At 28.5% G+C, this 17,761-nt stretch overlaps 3 protein-coding genes and 1 long non-coding RNA gene across 16 annotated transcripts in view; 2 read left to right on the top strand and 2 right to left on the bottom strand.

Moving 5' to 3' along the window:
• Positions 1-1,475: 1,475 nt before the first annotated feature.
• LOC149890827 (uncharacterized) lies at positions 1,476-2,021 on the bottom strand. The gene is made up of 3 exons (XR_016450524.1): positions 1,895-2,021; positions 1,710-1,776; positions 1,476-1,608 (listed from the first exon to the last, which is right to left on the bottom strand). It is a non-coding gene; the product is annotated as an uncharacterized LOC149890827 (long non-coding RNA).
• Positions 2,022-3,915: 1,894 nt separating this feature from the next.
• On the bottom strand, positions 3,916-4,575 carry LOC149890828 (zinc finger BED domain-containing protein 5-like). The gene has a single exon (XM_090081975.1). It carries the CDS (start codon positions 4,573-4,575, stop codon positions 3,916-3,918), a length of 660 nt encoding a protein of 219 aa, XP_089938101.1.
• A 4,373-nt stretch (positions 4,576-8,948) lies between these two features.
• LOC145180262 (Fanconi anemia group I protein-like) overlaps positions 8,949-17,761 on the top strand; it is a 36,377-nt gene continuing 27,564 nt past the window's right edge. For 10 of the 13 annotated variants that reach the window (XR_016450515.1, XR_016450513.1, XR_016450514.1 and 7 more), the window contains exons 1-7: positions 8,949-10,214; positions 11,497-11,572; positions 11,726-11,817; positions 11,969-12,004; positions 15,412-15,497; positions 16,474-16,541; positions 17,566-17,623. Coding sequence is in view for 5 of the 13 variants with exons in the window: in XM_090081084.1 (XP_089937210.1) it covers positions 10,119-10,214; positions 11,497-11,572; positions 11,726-11,817; positions 11,969-12,004; positions 15,412-15,497; positions 16,474-16,541; positions 17,566-17,623 (512 nt within the window). In the remaining 8 variants the exon portion in view is untranslated. The remainder of the gene's footprint in view (positions 10,215-11,496; positions 11,573-11,725; positions 11,818-11,968; positions 12,005-15,411; positions 15,498-16,473; positions 16,542-17,565; positions 17,624-17,761) is intronic. The other 3 variants (XR_016450518.1, XM_090081089.1, XM_090081090.1) reach the window with 2 other exon arrangements.
• LOC149890829 (uncharacterized) lies at positions 13,337-13,980 on the top strand. The gene has a single exon (XM_090081108.1). It carries the CDS (start codon positions 13,435-13,437, stop codon positions 13,978-13,980), a length of 546 nt encoding a protein of 181 aa, XP_089937234.1. The 5' UTR covers positions 13,337-13,434.

The raw sequence follows: 17,761 nt of genomic DNA on the forward strand, positions 1-17,761 counted from the left end.
CGTGATTAAATAATCAATTTGTAAATAAACAACTTCAAATAAAAAAAAAAAAAAATAGTTAATAAAGTATTAGTACATAATAATATAATTATATTACATAATCCTATATAAATTTACAGTGGGGTGCAAAAAAAAAGCCACACTCAATTTTTTAATAAAAAAAAAGCAATAAAAAATGTCTCAAACTCATATAATAAAAGTGATATAAGACAATTTTGATAGAAATGCTTTTGACATTATTCTATATTGCATATAATAAAAAGAAATTAGGATTTGTGAAGTATTTTTCAAGTTTTAGTTGTATAAGTACTTAATTGGCCACACTTTGTTTTTTATGACTTCTGCGCATCTAGAAGGCATACTATCTACATGCCTTTTTAATAAGTCATTTGGCAAAGCATTCCAACCAACAAGAAGAGTTTGGAACAGTTTATCTTCATTTGTTGCCCTACGATCTTTCAACTTTTTATCCAATATAGACTATAGGTTTTCAATTGGATTTAAATCAGGAGACTGTGCTGGCCAAGACATAACTGGTATCAATTTAGATTCTAGATATCTCTTATTCAACCGTGCTGTATGTTTGGGATCGTTATCCTGTTGAAAGATGTAGTCACCATTAGGAAAAAATTCTTTTATACTTGGTCCAAGTTGATTAACTAAGATTTTGTGATACAAATGCTGGTCCATGGTGTCTTTCACCCGGTAAAGTTGTCCAACTTTGTGTGCACTAAAACAACCCCACACATTGACCTTTTTGTCATGTTTAATGGTTGCGTTTCATGTTTGGGGGTTGAATTTTCCCCAATTAATTTCCAACAGTGAGGTCGACCATTATAAAACAAGATGAAAGGAGACCCGTCGCTCCAAATAACTTTAGCCTATTGTTCACATGTCCAATCTTTGTGCTCAATGCACCACTTTAATCTTTTTTTGCGATTGATTTCACTAACAAATGGTTTTTTTATTTGCTTTCCAGAAAAAAATTCACCTGATACTTTTATTCGATGAGATATTATCCACTTTGAGATATTAGTAAGGTTCAAATCTAGTTTTATCTCACTACATGTGATTTTACAATCTTTTTTGACAACATTAAGAATGTAGCGATCTTCCTTTTTTGAAGTTTTAGGTTTTCTCCCTGATCCAATAGAGCTTTCAGTTGTACCATTTTGTTTATATTTCTTCACCAATCTGCTAATAGTGGAGTTTAAAACGCTCTACATAGCTTCTATGAGACTCTCCTCGGTCAGCAGCTTCAATAATTTGTCCAATTTCTATATCCGTTTGCTGTTTTCTAAAATATTAAATGTGCCCATATTATTCTGTATCTCTAATGATTTTTGTTATATAAATATTAGTTTATATATATGCATACCTCTTCTTTCCTGAATTTTTCACTACCACATCCAATTTTTTTTGTTTTGCTTGATTATACAATTTATACTTGAAATCAAGAAAAAATATCAGTGTGGCTTTTTTTTGCACCCCACAGTACATAAAAATTTATTTTTATCTAATATATATATATTAGTTTCGTAAAATATAAATAAATCAACTCAAATGCAAAAAAATATAGTATTTCCTTTCTTATCCATTTCGAATCAACTAAAAATAAAAATGCATAAGTTTTTGAGTAAGGAAACATTTTAATATTTAATAAAGTAATAAATTTAAAAAAAAACTCATTGTGTGCAATGATTGATTACTTTAAAGTTGTTACTCTATATGACTGATTTAGCGAAGGCCAATTTTTTACCATTGTTGGTGCCAGTACTAAATTAGATTTAAATTAAAATTAGAAAATTAGATTTTTTTATATTATTAAGTAAATAAAAATCTTTAGAACTTCTTTGAAATCAAATTCTAATAATCAATTACTAAATTTACCTACCAAATAATACGATGATTTTTTGAGCAGCAGATAAATTAAGAAAAAGTTTAAAACTCTATTTTAACTCTAATAACAATTATTCATTCTAATAAACATTTTAACAATCTAAATGTTCTTTTCTAATCTTTAATAAAAATTTATTTTGATTTATTATAAAACCATTTAAAAAATAAAATTTTAAATTTTTTATACTAAGTTATTTTACTTATTTTATATACCATTGTTATATATTATAATATAATGAAAAATGAATATTTTATAACAGAAAATTAATAACTTTAACCCATCTGGTCCTAAATCATCGCTAAAAAAAAAACTAAATTTATGAAATAACATTTCATTATTCTAAGAATGTTTGAAAATTAACTTTTTCTTGCTTAAGCTAAAAATTGTTACAAAACCACTATATCTCTCTTTATTACTAATATTTTTGCTAAACACAAAATAATTAAAAATAATTAATTTAATATCCCTGGAGTTGATAATACATCAGTATATATATATATATATATATATATATATATATATATATATATATATATATATATATATATATATATATAATATTTATATAAATTAATATATAATATTATTATATTTTATAAAAAGTTATGTTATAAATATTATATCTAGAATGAAATCCAACTTTTGATAAAATAATCGAAGAAGAAGAAGATGCAATTGTCAACTTTTATAAATATTTCTATTTCTTTTTGAAGCTAAATGTGTACCCAAATATAAGTTTGAAAAATCATCACTTATGGCGGTTTAACATGTTTTATCATTATAACTGCAGTTATTAATACAACGGAAACTTCCGTATTTGAAAATTTGGCCGCAGATACGGAAAATTTCCGTACATAATGTATCTGTACTAGTGATCGACCGGAACAGGTATTTTGCCGGAACCGGAACCACGCCGGTAAAAGATTATAAATATTCCTAACCGGAACTGCAGCCGAAAATAAATCCTAACCGGAACAGAAACCGGAACCGAAAATAAGTAATATAATTTTAAAAAGTTAGTTCTAAAGTTAATGTAGTAAACATGATTAAAATTTTGCATTTTTTCTTTAGTTTTTCCGAAACCCAAGGCATAGAGAAGCAACTACACAATCTAAAAAATCATTTAACACTTAAATGATTTTTTGGATTGTCAAAATGCACATAAATCATTTTCCCCTGTTTGAGATTGCGCAATAATATTTACAATGTGCGAAAAAGATGGAATTTTTTTTTCATTGTCGTCAGACTTTGAGCTGCAGGGGCCAATTCATCTTTAGGAGGTTCAAAATTGTCCATTTGGATCGTGACAATATTTTTAAGAAAATGAGCTGGTAAGAATCAGAATGGTATAAGTTCAGCTCAAATAATAGCGATAAAAACATTACAAGATATGAATATTAATTTAAAATAAATTTTAACAAGAAAATTAATTAGTTTTCAAACAAAGCCAAGTTTTATTTACATTAATTCTCAAACTTAACTACTAATTTTAAAAATTTTTAAATCATTTTTATCAAAATGATAATAACGGTTTTATGCTAAATAAAGCTTTATATTATATATTTTCGGTAGCATTTTAAACCGGAAATCCGGCCGGAACCGAAATCTTAAATACACCTAGAACCGGAACCGGAACTTCGGTTCCGGACGTAATTTTGATCGGAAACCGGATCCGAACCGAATTCCGGTCGATCACTAATCTGTACATCCCATACATGGATATACGGATACTTTCCGTGCAAGTAACAGAATATTTTTCCGTTTTTTAACGGAAATTTTTAACAGTGCACACAATTTTTCCAAAAAATAACTTTTTTCCGAAAGGCTGTCAATTTGTCGGTTCATGTTAAAAACTTTTCTTTACTTCCTTAAAGGCAGGAATTAACACAATTTAAATAATCAAAAATATCAGCTAAATATGCCAATTTAGCACACCAAATGTCATTTTGAAGATATTCCACAAAATCATCCGTACTTTCTTTTTAGAAAAAGGTCATCAACTCATCCTTCAGTTCTTAGAAACGACGTAACACTTTTCTTCTGGATAACCATCTTACTTCAGAATGCAAAAGCAAAGATTCGTACTTGGCTTCAATAGAGATGCAAAGATTTTTAAAGACGCGTATTTTCAAAGGTCTCGATTTTATGAAGTTTACCATATTTACAACTTTGTCTCGCACAGGTTTTAATGCCACTGGTAATGTTTTGGACACCAGAGATTCTCTATGCAAAAAACAGTGAGTAGATATAATATTGGCGTTTCTTTTCTTGGCGCGAGTCACAAACCCTTTTAATGAGCCTACCATTGATGGAGCACCGTCCGTACAAATTCCCACACAAAACTCCCATGATATTTTGAATTGTTCAAAATAGGAAGAAATAGAATCAAAGACATCTTGTCCTGTCGAACTTTCGGTAAGCTCAAAACAGCATAGAAATTGATTCTTTATTTCGTTTTCATGAAGGAAACGAACGAACCCTAGTATAGGAGTTTTTCCACTTATGTCAGTGGACTTGTCAATTTGCAGAACAAAATGCCGTTTGGAAAGCTTATCGGCAACTGTTTTCTCGATATCATCCGACATATTTTTAATTCTAATTTTTATTGTATCAATTGAACGAGGAATTTTCATTATTTCCTTTGTTGCTTCATCGCCAAACATAATTTTAACCATTTCACAACATGCAGGTATAATTAAAGACTCTGCTATAGTGTGTGGTTTTAACTGAACAGCAATAATTTCAGCAACCTTATATGACGCGAACTGTGCCTTATCGGAAATTTTCACAGTTTTTTCAAAATATTTTACTTAATTAGCTTGCGTATTTAACAATTGTTTGAAATAATCTTTAGTTTTTGTAGCAAGGTTGGCGTGATTTGTAGAAAAGTGACGTTTCAACTTGTTAGGAACCATCGCGCTGTTGGATAATTTTTCTCCACATACAATACAATGTGGAATGTGATATTCTTCCTCACAAATGTACGTAAATCCAAAACTTAAATTTTATTCTTCCGAATCATTCGCTTTTCGTTTGATAAGAAATTATGGGGTATTACTGTAAAAATACTCATTATTGGGTATTACTGTAAAAACCAAAAATGATTTGGGGATTATACAGGGCTTGTTTTAATTTTTTATTAAGACCCGGACAAAATGTCTGATTAAATTTAAATTTAGTCGGACAATGTCCGATCAAATTTTTAAGATGTTTGTACCAAATTTTATTTTTAATTACAAAAATGCTGTTAAAACGTTACAATAAAACTAATTTTTTATTATCAATTTAAATAAATATTTCATTATTTATTAAATATTATTATTTTTTCATAATTTTTAAAAATATTTTAGTTTCTAAAACACCTTTTAGATTCCGTTTGATAACGATTTTTATCGTACATATTAAATTTCAAACATTAGACGAATGCGCGAATGTTTTTCGCTCTGAAGTCACCGATTTTAATAGTCATAACGACTAATAGAATCGGTTAATAGTCATAATGACTATTAAAATCGGTGATTGCAAATCAAACAACATTCGCTCAAAAAATAATTTTTAAGGGGGATTATCCCCCAAATTTAAATATAGACAATAGAAGAAAACTTTTTAAGTAATCTAACATACAATATAATGAAAACAAAAAATTTACATTTTTTTTTTTTTTTTGGTCAACGATTGTTGCATATACCCCAAAAAACCCCTAAAATAAGCAGAAAATATGATTTGCGCCGGCCAAGATTCAGCAAAAACTATTAAGAAAGGCAAAGTGAAACTTTGGTATTGCATTTAGAATAGGTGCTTGAGTGTTTTAAATGGAACAGATTTGGAAAAAAAAAATCTGGGTCTGAGTACATGTCCGACAAAAATGGTATTATAAAAAAGGGCAATTTTTTAAAAGGTAAAACAGCTATTCTGGTTTTTTTCTTGAGATACCAAAACTCTGTTCCATTTAAAACACAGGGCTTATTAAAAGGAAGATATGCTGAAAATTTGAGACAAAAAGCTTAAGCGGTACTCTTGCAACATTGGCCGGCATATTGAAAAACCTCAAACTGAGAAAACGCTAAAAATGTAAAATTATTAAATAAAAAATCTCCAAACATACTAAATATTACATATAAGACTCTAATTTAATTTAAAAACCTCCTTTTTCATATAATTTGCCTTCATTTTCTAAGGTTTTATCACTTTTCTTCAATTTTTTAGCCCTTAATTTTTAACGACGCAATTTATTATTTGGCTTTCCTCGATAGATTGACCGTTTAAGGTGGATTTTTTTTATAGCGTTTGAACCGTTTATTGTATAATAGCCAGGAATCATGTTAAGTTTTTCATAAATTAGGATTGACGATTTCATCCCAATATTAAAATTAGCTACAGCGTCGTAGACACTAAACTTTAGCACTGTAATGGTGACAAATTTTGTTTTTGGTATACGATTCCAAATTTTTCCATTAAAGGACTCATTCACATTTAGAACTTTTTCCATTAAAGTTTTTCCATTAAAGGACTCATTCACATCTTGCACCCGTTGGACAATGTGGGTAGTGCCAGTTGTTATCTTTCGACGATGCCACATGAAAAAGAGTTGCAAGTGCTGATGATTTCATGGCAACTATATCACCAGTATTTTGTCTAATTGCTATACCAAAAAAATTTTGCAATCGATCAATTGATGCATCTGTCAATCTTCCACGACCACCTAGTCCTCTCACTTTTTTTTTCAATTTTCGAAGTCGGGTTCCAACACGCTTCTGATAGTGCCCAACACATTCCAATTTAGTTACTTGAGTGTCAGGATAAACATCTTTGACTATATTGTAGCTTTTACTATCTCCATCACCCAAAAAGTTAACATATTTTAGTTTATGTTTTTGAATTGATCGGTGGAAAATGCGACTGGCTCCTTCGCATTCCATTCCACTTGCAGAACCAATGAAGTTCATTTTACAAATATGTAAATTTTTCCACTTGGCATAAGCAGTAGGATTTCTCTTAGCAAGGTTTTGATTTAAAGAGCACCCTCTGCAAAAACGACTCATTACTTCAACATCTATAACTTTTCCACTGTCTAATGAGAGTGCAGCAACCACACCATTTAATGAGGAAAATCCCCTACGCTGCCATGTCCCATCACACGATACACCAATATCTAAAATCTCATCTTCATTTTGACAATTTTGTCTTAATTCAGCTACAGCATCAGCCATTGTTTCCTGTGCAACTTCCTCTGTAATATTAGCTATTTTCAAAACAAGTTTATCATAGTTTTTCGACGTCATTGGTTTTGGCATGTTCATAAGGGTCGTAAATTTTTGAATTCCAGAATATCCTATTCCAAGAGTTCTCATTGTGTATATTGTACGTGTGTTTATATCAAAGATTCCTTTTTGATTTAATAATTTAGAAGTATAAAAGTTATTTTGATATTTACATTTTGAACAAAAAATTGAAAGTTTACATGCAAGTCCTCGCTTTTTGCTAATGTTTTCAGTTATTGCTAAAGTTGTTTGAAAGCAAGTGGGGCAACTTAAAACCGATACAGCATCTGACAAAATAGAACAGTCAATTATTCTATAACCTATCACATCTTTGTTTTGGACATAAGCATTCTTTTGTGGTGTTAAGTTCAAAATAGGTTGAAGCTCGCGAAAAGAAGAAGTCGACGTTTTGAAGATGTCTTTTTGTTTATCAACAAAAGATTCAATATTATCATTTAAAAGGTGATTTAAATTATTTAAAATTTCACTGCCACGTAACACCTTTCCATTAAAAATCTTTTTTCTTTTTACTGCTCGTTTTGTTCTTGCTTTAACTCTATCTACTTTTACCATGTTAAAAAACTTTTTAAAAATTTATTTCTCTTGCGATAAAAATTGAGCTGAAACTAAACTTGAAAACTAATTTTTCTTACTTATAGTTTTATAAATCTAACAAGAAGCTCTTTAAATCTAACAAGAACCCAAATAAGATTTTTAGTTGCGAATTTTACCTAAGTTTTCATTGCATAAGAAGTCATTTATTGAGGTGTACTACAAGACGTAAATTTATATTTTTTGAAAAAAGGCATTGTTACTACTTGAAAAATGCAAAATTTTGATACTTAGAGTAATTTTTAGACATAGCCACTACGATTTTTGAAATCCTCATATATTAATGTATCTAAAACAGTTAAAAATTTTTTTTTGAATTTTTGAAATTTTTTGGGGGTGTATCCCCCTTAAAGTAAAAAAAACAGTTTGTTTAAAGTCTTCGTTGTTTATAAAATTATTCGTTGATTTAGTTTAAAAAAAAATTATTTATAGAATTTTAAATTAACAAAACTGACTAATATAATATAATTTTTTAAATGGTAACTTAAATAAAATGTAATTATTGTCAACAACCTCTAGAAGTTTTATTTCGTTCTTTCCTAAGTTTAATTAGTTTTTTCTTTTACTCAATATTTATTAATTAAATGAATGTAAATGTACTTTTATTTTCTCTTGATTAGAATAAAATACAAACTAACCTTATTATTATTTGGTTTCCTGTAAACTGCACTTTTTATTTTTATTTTCAAAATTTTGCATTTAATGTAGGTAGGTAGGTAATAAAACCCAATTATTGTAGCTTCTTACATAAACTATAATCATTGCAGTGTGATGTAATAAGTGAGTGAACAATAAATTTTAAGTTTCATAATTTCTCGGAGCACCGGTTAAGAACCACTGATTTAGGTCTATCTATTTCTAAATTTATTTTAATGATAAAAATCCTTTCATAGAGTTTAAATTAATCAACAGTTTTATTTGAGTGAAATTCAAATTACATAGAAAAAAAAAACTATTTTTCAAAGGACCAAACATATTGCAAATGTTAAGTTTTTCAAAGTAAAACTTGACTTTTTTTGCATTAAGCTATTCAAATTGACTTGCGTGTGGGATTTGCGAATTGGTATTCATTAAAAGTATGTTAAACCATCCGCAATATCCTGAGATTTTTCAAGGTAATTTACAAATTATCTTTTTTATTTAGAGTGATCTTGACCTTTTTTAATATTACCAGTGTAAAATACCGATCATAAAAATGTAAGTTCTTCGTCGTCTAAGAGAATGGTTTTTTTTTCAATCAAGAATGTTCAAGCATTTAGGACTTCTTTTCCTAAACATAAAAGCACTGCAATCTAATTTGTGAGAAAAATTTTTGAAATAAATGCCGTGAAATGGCTTCCGTAAAAAATATAACGGTCCTATTTTAAAAAGACTAATTTTCTCTGATATTATTATTCTATTTATTTTCTGATATTTCACAGAATGTTTTCTAATTTTTACGATCGTCACTTTCTTTAGGTTTTAAGTTCGTTTTCTAATTTAAATGAAAGTGAAAACTGTTAGAAAACAGATAAAATTATACTCAGTATATTAAAAACTCTGAAATTTGCTCCAACATTTGATTTCGTTACAATTATTGCTTTCTCTTTCCAGTCTTTGACTGGTTTATAAAACCATTGTCTATTAAGCACTCTTTTTTATTATTATTATTTCTTACTGTACAAACTAATACAAATGGGAAACTACGAGTTTAAATCATCTACGAGATTTAAATGTTGGACCTGGTTTCAAAATATTTTTAGCTTGATTAATTTTAATTTGCTTGATTTAAAAGAAAACAAAGTCAATTCTTTTGTATAAATATGAAAATTGAATGCTATTTAAAAATTATTTAATATTGCAGAGTTCATAAGGTTTTTCTAATTACTAAATGAAAATATTTTATGTTCTTTTTATAAATTAGATATAGGAAATTCTAAAAAATCTATAGCTGTCAAAACAGCCAACAAATTTTAATGGACTGTAAATTAAGCATTTTAAAATTTTTAAAAAGTGTTTAAATATTTCCAATGTTCTCAAGTAACTACACTGAAAAATGTTTCAAATATACTGAGCCAACTGATTGTGTGTGTGTGTGTGTGTGTGTGTGTGTGTGTGTGTGTGTGTGTGTGTGTGTGTGTGTGTGTGTGTGTGTGTGTGTGTGTGTGTGTGTGTGTGTGTGTGTGTGTGTGTGTGTGTGTGGTGTGCTAGTACTACTGTTTTAAACTTGGGAAATTTAACTCTTTTTTTTCCCACTAGTATACATATTCTTGTAAAGAAGGCAATTTAGGCATATTTTTTTTATGTTTATGATATTTTTAAATACGAATTAATAACTTAATGTTTTCTTTCTGAGGTTGAATGTTATGTCTTCATCAAGAGAGGCATTGCTTCATCTTTGTTCTGAACAAAAATCTAAAACTGTTATAGCTAAAGTTGTTGCTTCTATCAAATTTGAAAAGGTAATCTTATATTTAGAATGATATACAAATCTTACATGCTTACATACATACATACATATATACATACATACATACATACATACATACATACATACATACATACATACATACATACATACATACATACATACATACATACATACATACATACATACATACATACATACATACATACATACATAAATACTTCTAGTTAGGTTTAAGGAAATCATTGAAAATCTAATACCTTTTATCAAACAAAAGATAATCTATCACCACAAAATCTGTTTAAAAAGTATTCCAATCAAAAGTTATTTTTGACAAAGTCCAGATTCATGTCATTTTTTCTGTACATAGGGATTAACTTTATAAAAACCCTTCATCTAATCTAACACTGTTTCCTCATAATTTTTACTTACCAGTGTTTTTGACTTTTGAGCAAAACTTTCTTGGATTAAGTAAGAGTTTTAAATATTTTTCTTGCAAGCTTTTGTTTTTATTTTAAATATTGGTGATAGTGATTGGTGAAGCATTGAGATCAAAAGATGGTATGTCTACAGTAATATGAGCAGATGAAACTTTGATATAATGAACTTCTAATGTGGTCTTAGCTTGGTTGTCATTAAAATTAATTCTTTTCTCTGTAGGTTTAAGTTTTTCTAGGTTTTCAAATCAATATGGGCAATATTTCATGGGAAATTTTTGAATGGGTTGATCTTTAGCATAACAATACATATATTTCTCATATTCCATATCTCACAGCAGTACTCCTAATGAAAGTTTTTGCTGCAATATGACTCAATCTATATGTTAAATTGCCTTCTCTGATTGAATGAGAAATAGTATTAAAATTTAGTAATAATTTTCATATAACAACACTTTTTCATTACAGGATATAAATAAGTGTTTACACAAGATGTTAGGAATTATTCATGTACTTTTTATGAATATCTGGTTCCAATAAGCTATTTCTATTTCTTTATTTAGTTTTACTGCCTAAAAGATGAAAATTTTCTAATATAACCTATGGAATAAGAGTCCAACCTAATTTATTCAACAAAAAACAATTTAGCCCAATCAATAAACATGCTTGATAACAAAAAACCATTTCTAAATGAATCAGTTAAAATTACAATATTATTTTTTGACAAACATGTTAAACAAATTTAAAGTCCTATTTTAAAAGACTTTTTAATCAAAATCAATTTCAAAGCAATTATTTAATAATTATAAAATGTATAAACTACTTAAGATAATATTATTTTACTAGTCTAAAGTATAAAATCATCTAAATATATTTCAGATTCTAATCGTTTTAAATGAAGAACTAGCCACTTCATCAAACAATGCCATAGTTCTGTTGAAGATACTTTATGAATGTGAGTTATTAAGGAATTTTTTTGCACTAGTTACAGTTACAGTTGGGTGAGTTGTCAAATTTGTAAAGGTAGAGTTTGACAAATTTTTTTCTTTTTTTAATTACTTAAAGTTTTGTATTTATAATTTTTTTACTTTATAAATGTTTAATGCAGACTTTTCTACTGGTGATGATATGATTGAAAAGCAATTAAAGATAACGAAAGAAATATTCAATCAGCTAAATAAAAAAGCTTATTCAATTAAGGTGTGTAGTTTGCACTATTGATTCACATTAAAATTAATAATTTTAACTGTTTTGTATATTGTTTTTTTTTTTATTCAAATGCACCATTTTATTCCATTTTATTCCATTAATTAAATGCATTTTTTTCCCCAAGTATTCTATTTTTATCTAGTTTTCAACTGAAATAATGGCTTGTATGTTGGTTCAGGTAATTTTTTTAAATAACTTGTAGTAAATAGTTAGTTGTTTCTGTCTTTGTTTACAGAAATTTTAATAAATAATTTGCATTCTTCAAAAAAAAAAAATTAATCTTTTATACTGAAAATTTTTATTTAAACTATTGTTTAAAAATATTTTTCTGTTAACAATTTAAGTTTGAGCTAGAAATTTTCGATGAAAAATTTTAATTAGTGATGTGCAAAATGCGAAACTTCGATTGCAAATTCAAAACTGACTCTTAGTTTTGTTTCGAATCGAACTTTTTTTTAGTTTTGAACCATTCGAATTTTCAAAGTATAGTATATCTTTGTTTCGAAGCGAACCCAAAGTTAATCGAATTTTATTGCTTAAAAGTGAAAGAAAAAAGTTATACAGTACCACAATGGCAGGTAGTAACTATGGTAATTGCCAAAGTATTATCTGGGAATTTTTTAGTAGGCAAAAACCAAATGGCAATAGAATTATAGGCATTTGAAAAATAGGAACATGCAAGTTACCTGTTCAGTGTCCAATTGGAGCAGCAACAGGTCTTTATGCTCACTTACGTGCTGCTTATCCGAAAGCGCATAAAGAGTGTGTAGCGAGAAATGAATAGAATCTTAAAAGAAAACTTGCAGAACAAGAACTGAAAAATGAAAATAAGAAGCAAAGTAAAGTTGATGACCTTTTTAGTAAAAAAGCACATTAGTCGTCTAGTCATCCAAATGCCATTGCTATAATGAATTCGGTTGGTCGCATGCTTGCTCTAGACATGTTGCCATACGACTTTGTAGAAGGCAGAGGATTCAAAGAACTGATGAAATTAATGGAACCACAATATTTGGTGCCAAGCATAACGACGTTTTCAAGATCAGTTGTGCCTGAGTTATATTGTAGTGTAAAACAGAAAACCACTAATGAAATATATCAAGATTTTGAAGATGTTCCTTCATATTCATTCACAACTAACCTGTGGACTTTGAGGGCGCAAGATCCATTTATTTCTTTCTGTCTGTCATATGTAAGTCCTGAATTTGATCTAAAGACATTTGCATTAGAAAACAAGCCGTTTCCAGAGAACATACCAGTGAAAGCATTCTTGAATCTTTAGACAAGTCTATTGATAATTGGGAACTTCCTCGGACTGTTCCAATTTATGCGTTGTGTGATAATCGCAGTAATATGAAAAGTGCCATGATTCTCTCACAATCATTTTATGATCTTTCTTGTTTTGATCACACTTTTACAATTAACCATCAATGATGTTGTGAGTGAAATTGATGGAATGCAGACTGTCCTTTCCAAAAGCCGTTGTATTGTGTCACATTATCACTATAGCTGCCAGGCTACACAGAATTTGCACAGAGAGCAGAAGTGATTAGGAAAGGCAGAACGAGAACTGATAATTCATGTTGCTACTAGGTGGAACTCGATTACTTAATGCTGAAGAGATTATGTGAAAAAAAAGATGCTATATCTGCAGAGCTAGCAATAAGTGAAAAAATTGACAATTTGACTAATGCAGAATGGAAGCTTGCTGAAGGCTATCACACAGTTCTTGCTCTATTTAAACAAGCAAGTAGAGAATTATGTGGCAAGAACTACCCAACGTCATCTATGAAATTTCCGGCTTTGCATGGCTTAAATCAGAAATTGCAGCGATTCATCAATGATCCTTCACATAAGGGTTGTGGTGTACTTCTTGCTCGAAAATTTAAGTCAAAACTAGACCGACGATTTCCGCAATTCATATCAGCTTTGTCTGATGCAGCATGTACATTTCTTGATCCATGCTACAAATCCGTCTTCTTCTCTGAACAACAGCAAACTTTTTTTGTAGATAGTCTTCATCAGTACTCTAAGGAATTCCAAACTTGTGGCGGTACTGGTGTTGGTGGAGGTGGACATGTTGCCTTGAGTGACCATGACACGAACTTAATTCAAGGTACAATTCCAAAACTTCTACGTTTTATGTTACAAGATTAACACAGATTAAGACTTGATGGTAATGGTAATGGCCTGCAGTTCAGATTTATATTTCAGATTTACTGCATTGTGGTTTAATTTAATTACAGATGAATAATAAAACAATAATAGTATTGATGAATAATAAAGCAATAATAGGTTTTCATTTCTGTTTACTATTTTAGTTTTACAGCTATTTATATTATATAATACTTTGTAGGAACATCTTCTAGTGCTGGTGCTCCCGCTCCTGCTTTTCGAAGTGCTGGTCCAGGTTCAGGTCCTGGTTGGACATCAGTAGCAGCCTCCAAGCCAAGCAATTTATGGGATGACCTCGACTGCATGCTTACAACAGCAACTGCAAATAGGATGCTGCCAGCTGATGATGCAGCTTCTGTGCAAGAGGAGGCCAGAATGTATATGGTTGAACCTCCTATTGGAAGGAACGCCAATGTACTTGATTGGTGGAAAGTTAATGATCACTGTCTGCTGAAACTCTTTAGAATAGCGAGGGCATTATTGGCTATTCCAGCAACCTCTGTAAATTCGGAGAGATTGAACTCGACATCTGGTAACATTGTTACAAGAAGGCGATGTAATTTGCTCTCTGAGCATGTGGCTGAACTAACTTTTGTTCACAAAAATTTGTAGTATAGCAGATAGCAGTAGCGTACCAAAGCCAGACTGCCCTGCCAGCCACAGCCAGTACAGTACACTGTAGATTAAAGTCTCGGACTCTCTGGAACAATTGCCTATGCATGTACTACTACTTTACATAACTGTACAGCAATTGCATTCATTATAGCATTTTACTTTTATTTGTATTGTATTATCTGTTAAACTATAACTGTAAATATAATACTAGTCCTAATCTTTATTCTATGCACTGAATTGCAAGCACTTGACTTGATTTTTTTTAACTTGAATTATTACACATTGTAACTGCATTGTATGATACTAGTCTCATTTGATTTCATTCACTTTTATTTGACTCTAGAGTCTAGTCTGTGTTGCTTAGTATTTTATTTACATTGTAAAACTGCAATATGATTGGTTGTTGAATATAAAATGTATAATGTCTCGTTTCTGTTCTGTGTTCTGTCACACACTATAAATTATTACTATTTAAATACCAAATTTCAATATCAGTGCAGTGTACATTGGAATCGAATTGAATTCGAACAAAAATGGCTTAGTTTTGTTTTGAATCGTTTTGAACTTAAAATCTTGGTTTCGCACTTAAAATCTTGGTTTCGCACATCACCAATGTTAATTTATAGCTGTGCAGATGTAAATGATAAATGTTGCTTTATAGTATTCCTTATCAAAGAAAAGAGATTTTGCAATTTTTTCAAAAAAGAAACAAACTTGTTTGTAATAAAATTTTTAAAATTATTTTTATTTTATAATATTAGATTTTTTTTTTCTTTATCAACACTTTTATGTCTTTAGCTAGACGTGATTCCTTCAAAGTATTTAATTGATCTTGCTGATTATTTTCTGTCTCAAATTCTTCAAAATAATATCAAAAATGAGAGGTATACTTTGAAGTTTCTGAATTTTCTTTCAAATATTTTTATCTTTTAAAATCCCTATTTGTGTTCTGTATTACATAGTATTTGGTATAAGATAGCATGTTAAACATATTTGTAAATTTTTATGAAAAACAAGAAAACAAAAAAAAAAGTATAAAAAAATAAATAAAAGCAAAACACACTCATATAAAGTATAACTATCAGTGTTTGAAAGGTATTTTGCTTAGACAATTTCGAGTCGAGTTGGTCATAAAACTATTTATTTTAAAACATTACAGATATTGGGATTATGCTAAGAAAAATTTATCACTGCAATATTTCACTTGCTAAACTCAGTTCTATAATGTTCTAAAGGAAAACAGATGAAAAATTCTGAAAGTGTCAAAATAAAGAAATTGAGTTCAAGCAAAAACCTGTTTGACATTACATTAGTTGAAGTTCAATTAACTTCCTCAATTGTCATCGAATCATAGAAATCATCATCATAGAAATTTGCATAATAAAAATAAAAATAACAATTAAAATAAGTAAATTAGTAATTTATACAATGAATCTCAACTGATCCTGGAACAAATACCTATTACTAATCTCTATTAAATAAAATAAAAGTATAAGGTATTGTAATTGCCAATTTTGTAAAATAGACTTATCAATTCATTTAGTGTATGAAGATGTAAAAGTGTATAGGTGTAATGAAAGGTTAATATATTGAAAAAAAACTTCTTTAAAAAACTTTTTTTTTTTAAAAAAAAAAAATAAAAAAATAAAAAAGGTTTTCATTTTATTTATGGAAAAAACAAATAAAGAAATAACTTTATCCAAATCCTCAAAAGAATTGCTTAAGATTTTTAAACTAATAACATTAGGTCAAACAATAAAGATCATCGTGAAAAAGATAAAGATCTTTTAACAAGTGATCTTTGTAATTTATTTAAATCAAACATTATGATCTTTTGATAAGTATATATTTTATTTATAGATCTCTTGAGTTATTTACAAAAGCAGTTTCAAACCTTATGTCATTTGATGTTGTGGCAACAACTGAAGGTACAAATAAAATTATTTCATTAACTGCAACTGTGATTTGTATTATTTTTAGTATTGCTATTTTACATTTTTTGTTTGTTTTTAAAATAAATCCACCAAATAAATCCATCATATTGTATATAGAGCTATGTTATTGCTTTCCACAATGACTAGAAATACTATATAAAGAGCTACATTATTGTTTTCAATAGTTTCTAGGAATTTGGTGTATTTATTTGTTTTTCCAAATGCTTGTATTTAACTAATATTTATGTTTTATGAATATTAGTTTTTCTCTGAATTATTTTTGCACAAATTCCGAATTTAGAGCTTCTAAATTTAGCTCATAACAACCTTGACAAAGTAAATACTGATATGTTTAAAAATAAAAGAAGGTTAAAGTCAATACTTTTACACAACAATGTAATAAGAAGAATTTACCCAAATGCTTTTCTTGAATTAAAATTTCTAATTAAGCTTATTCTATATATTACACTTCATTTTTCCACTTTTTCATATTAAAACTGGTGGCTATTGCTGCTGTTTATGTTTGTTTATTTTTTTTTTTTTTTTTTTTTGTTTCTAACAACTTTTTTTTTTTAAAAAAAAAAAAAAAAGATGTTTGTGTGTTAAGACTGGAGTAAGTCTGAGTCTATTGGAAGTTATTCTGAAAAAACAATAAAGAAGCTTTGAACTGAAATTTTTATATCAATAAATTCTACTTTCCTACAAATATACATTTTTTTGAGTAGTAAGAGAGGATAAGGTGCATAAAATGTAATTGAGAAAATTTTAGGTTAGGCCACTCTAGCTCTCAATGCCTCATTTTAAAGTTTTAAAAGATTTGAAAATTGAATCTGTATAAAGTGTTTCTATTTATTTCATCTAATTTTTCATCTAAAACTTAGTTGCAGTTTTTTTGTGTGAATAATAACTTTCGTGTTTTTAAGTTAATCTTTGAATTTTTTAAATATGACAATCCTTTTTAACAATGCTGTATAATTTTATGAACTGATATAGATTACAATTTTTTTCCTTTTTTTAGGAGATATAAAACCAGATCAGTATCTTAAAATAATTCTCAACAAACTATGCAACTCAAAGTAACATTTTTCTGTTGTTTTTCAAATGTTTGAGGTTTTTTTCTTTTTCAAGAATAAATTTAAAATACTCCTTTATTGATAAGTAATTACGTCTACAACAAAAATGATTGTATTTTGAACATCGATCTTTCAAATATT

Source organism: Hydra viridissima, unplaced genomic scaffold (assembly GCF_058129835.1).
Source record: "Hydra viridissima isolate aposymbiotic clone 2 unplaced genomic scaffold, HvirCarnegie_v1 scaffold_3, whole genome shotgun sequence".
Classification (NCBI taxonomy): Eukaryota; Metazoa; Cnidaria; class Hydrozoa; order Anthoathecata; family Hydridae; genus Hydra; species Hydra viridissima.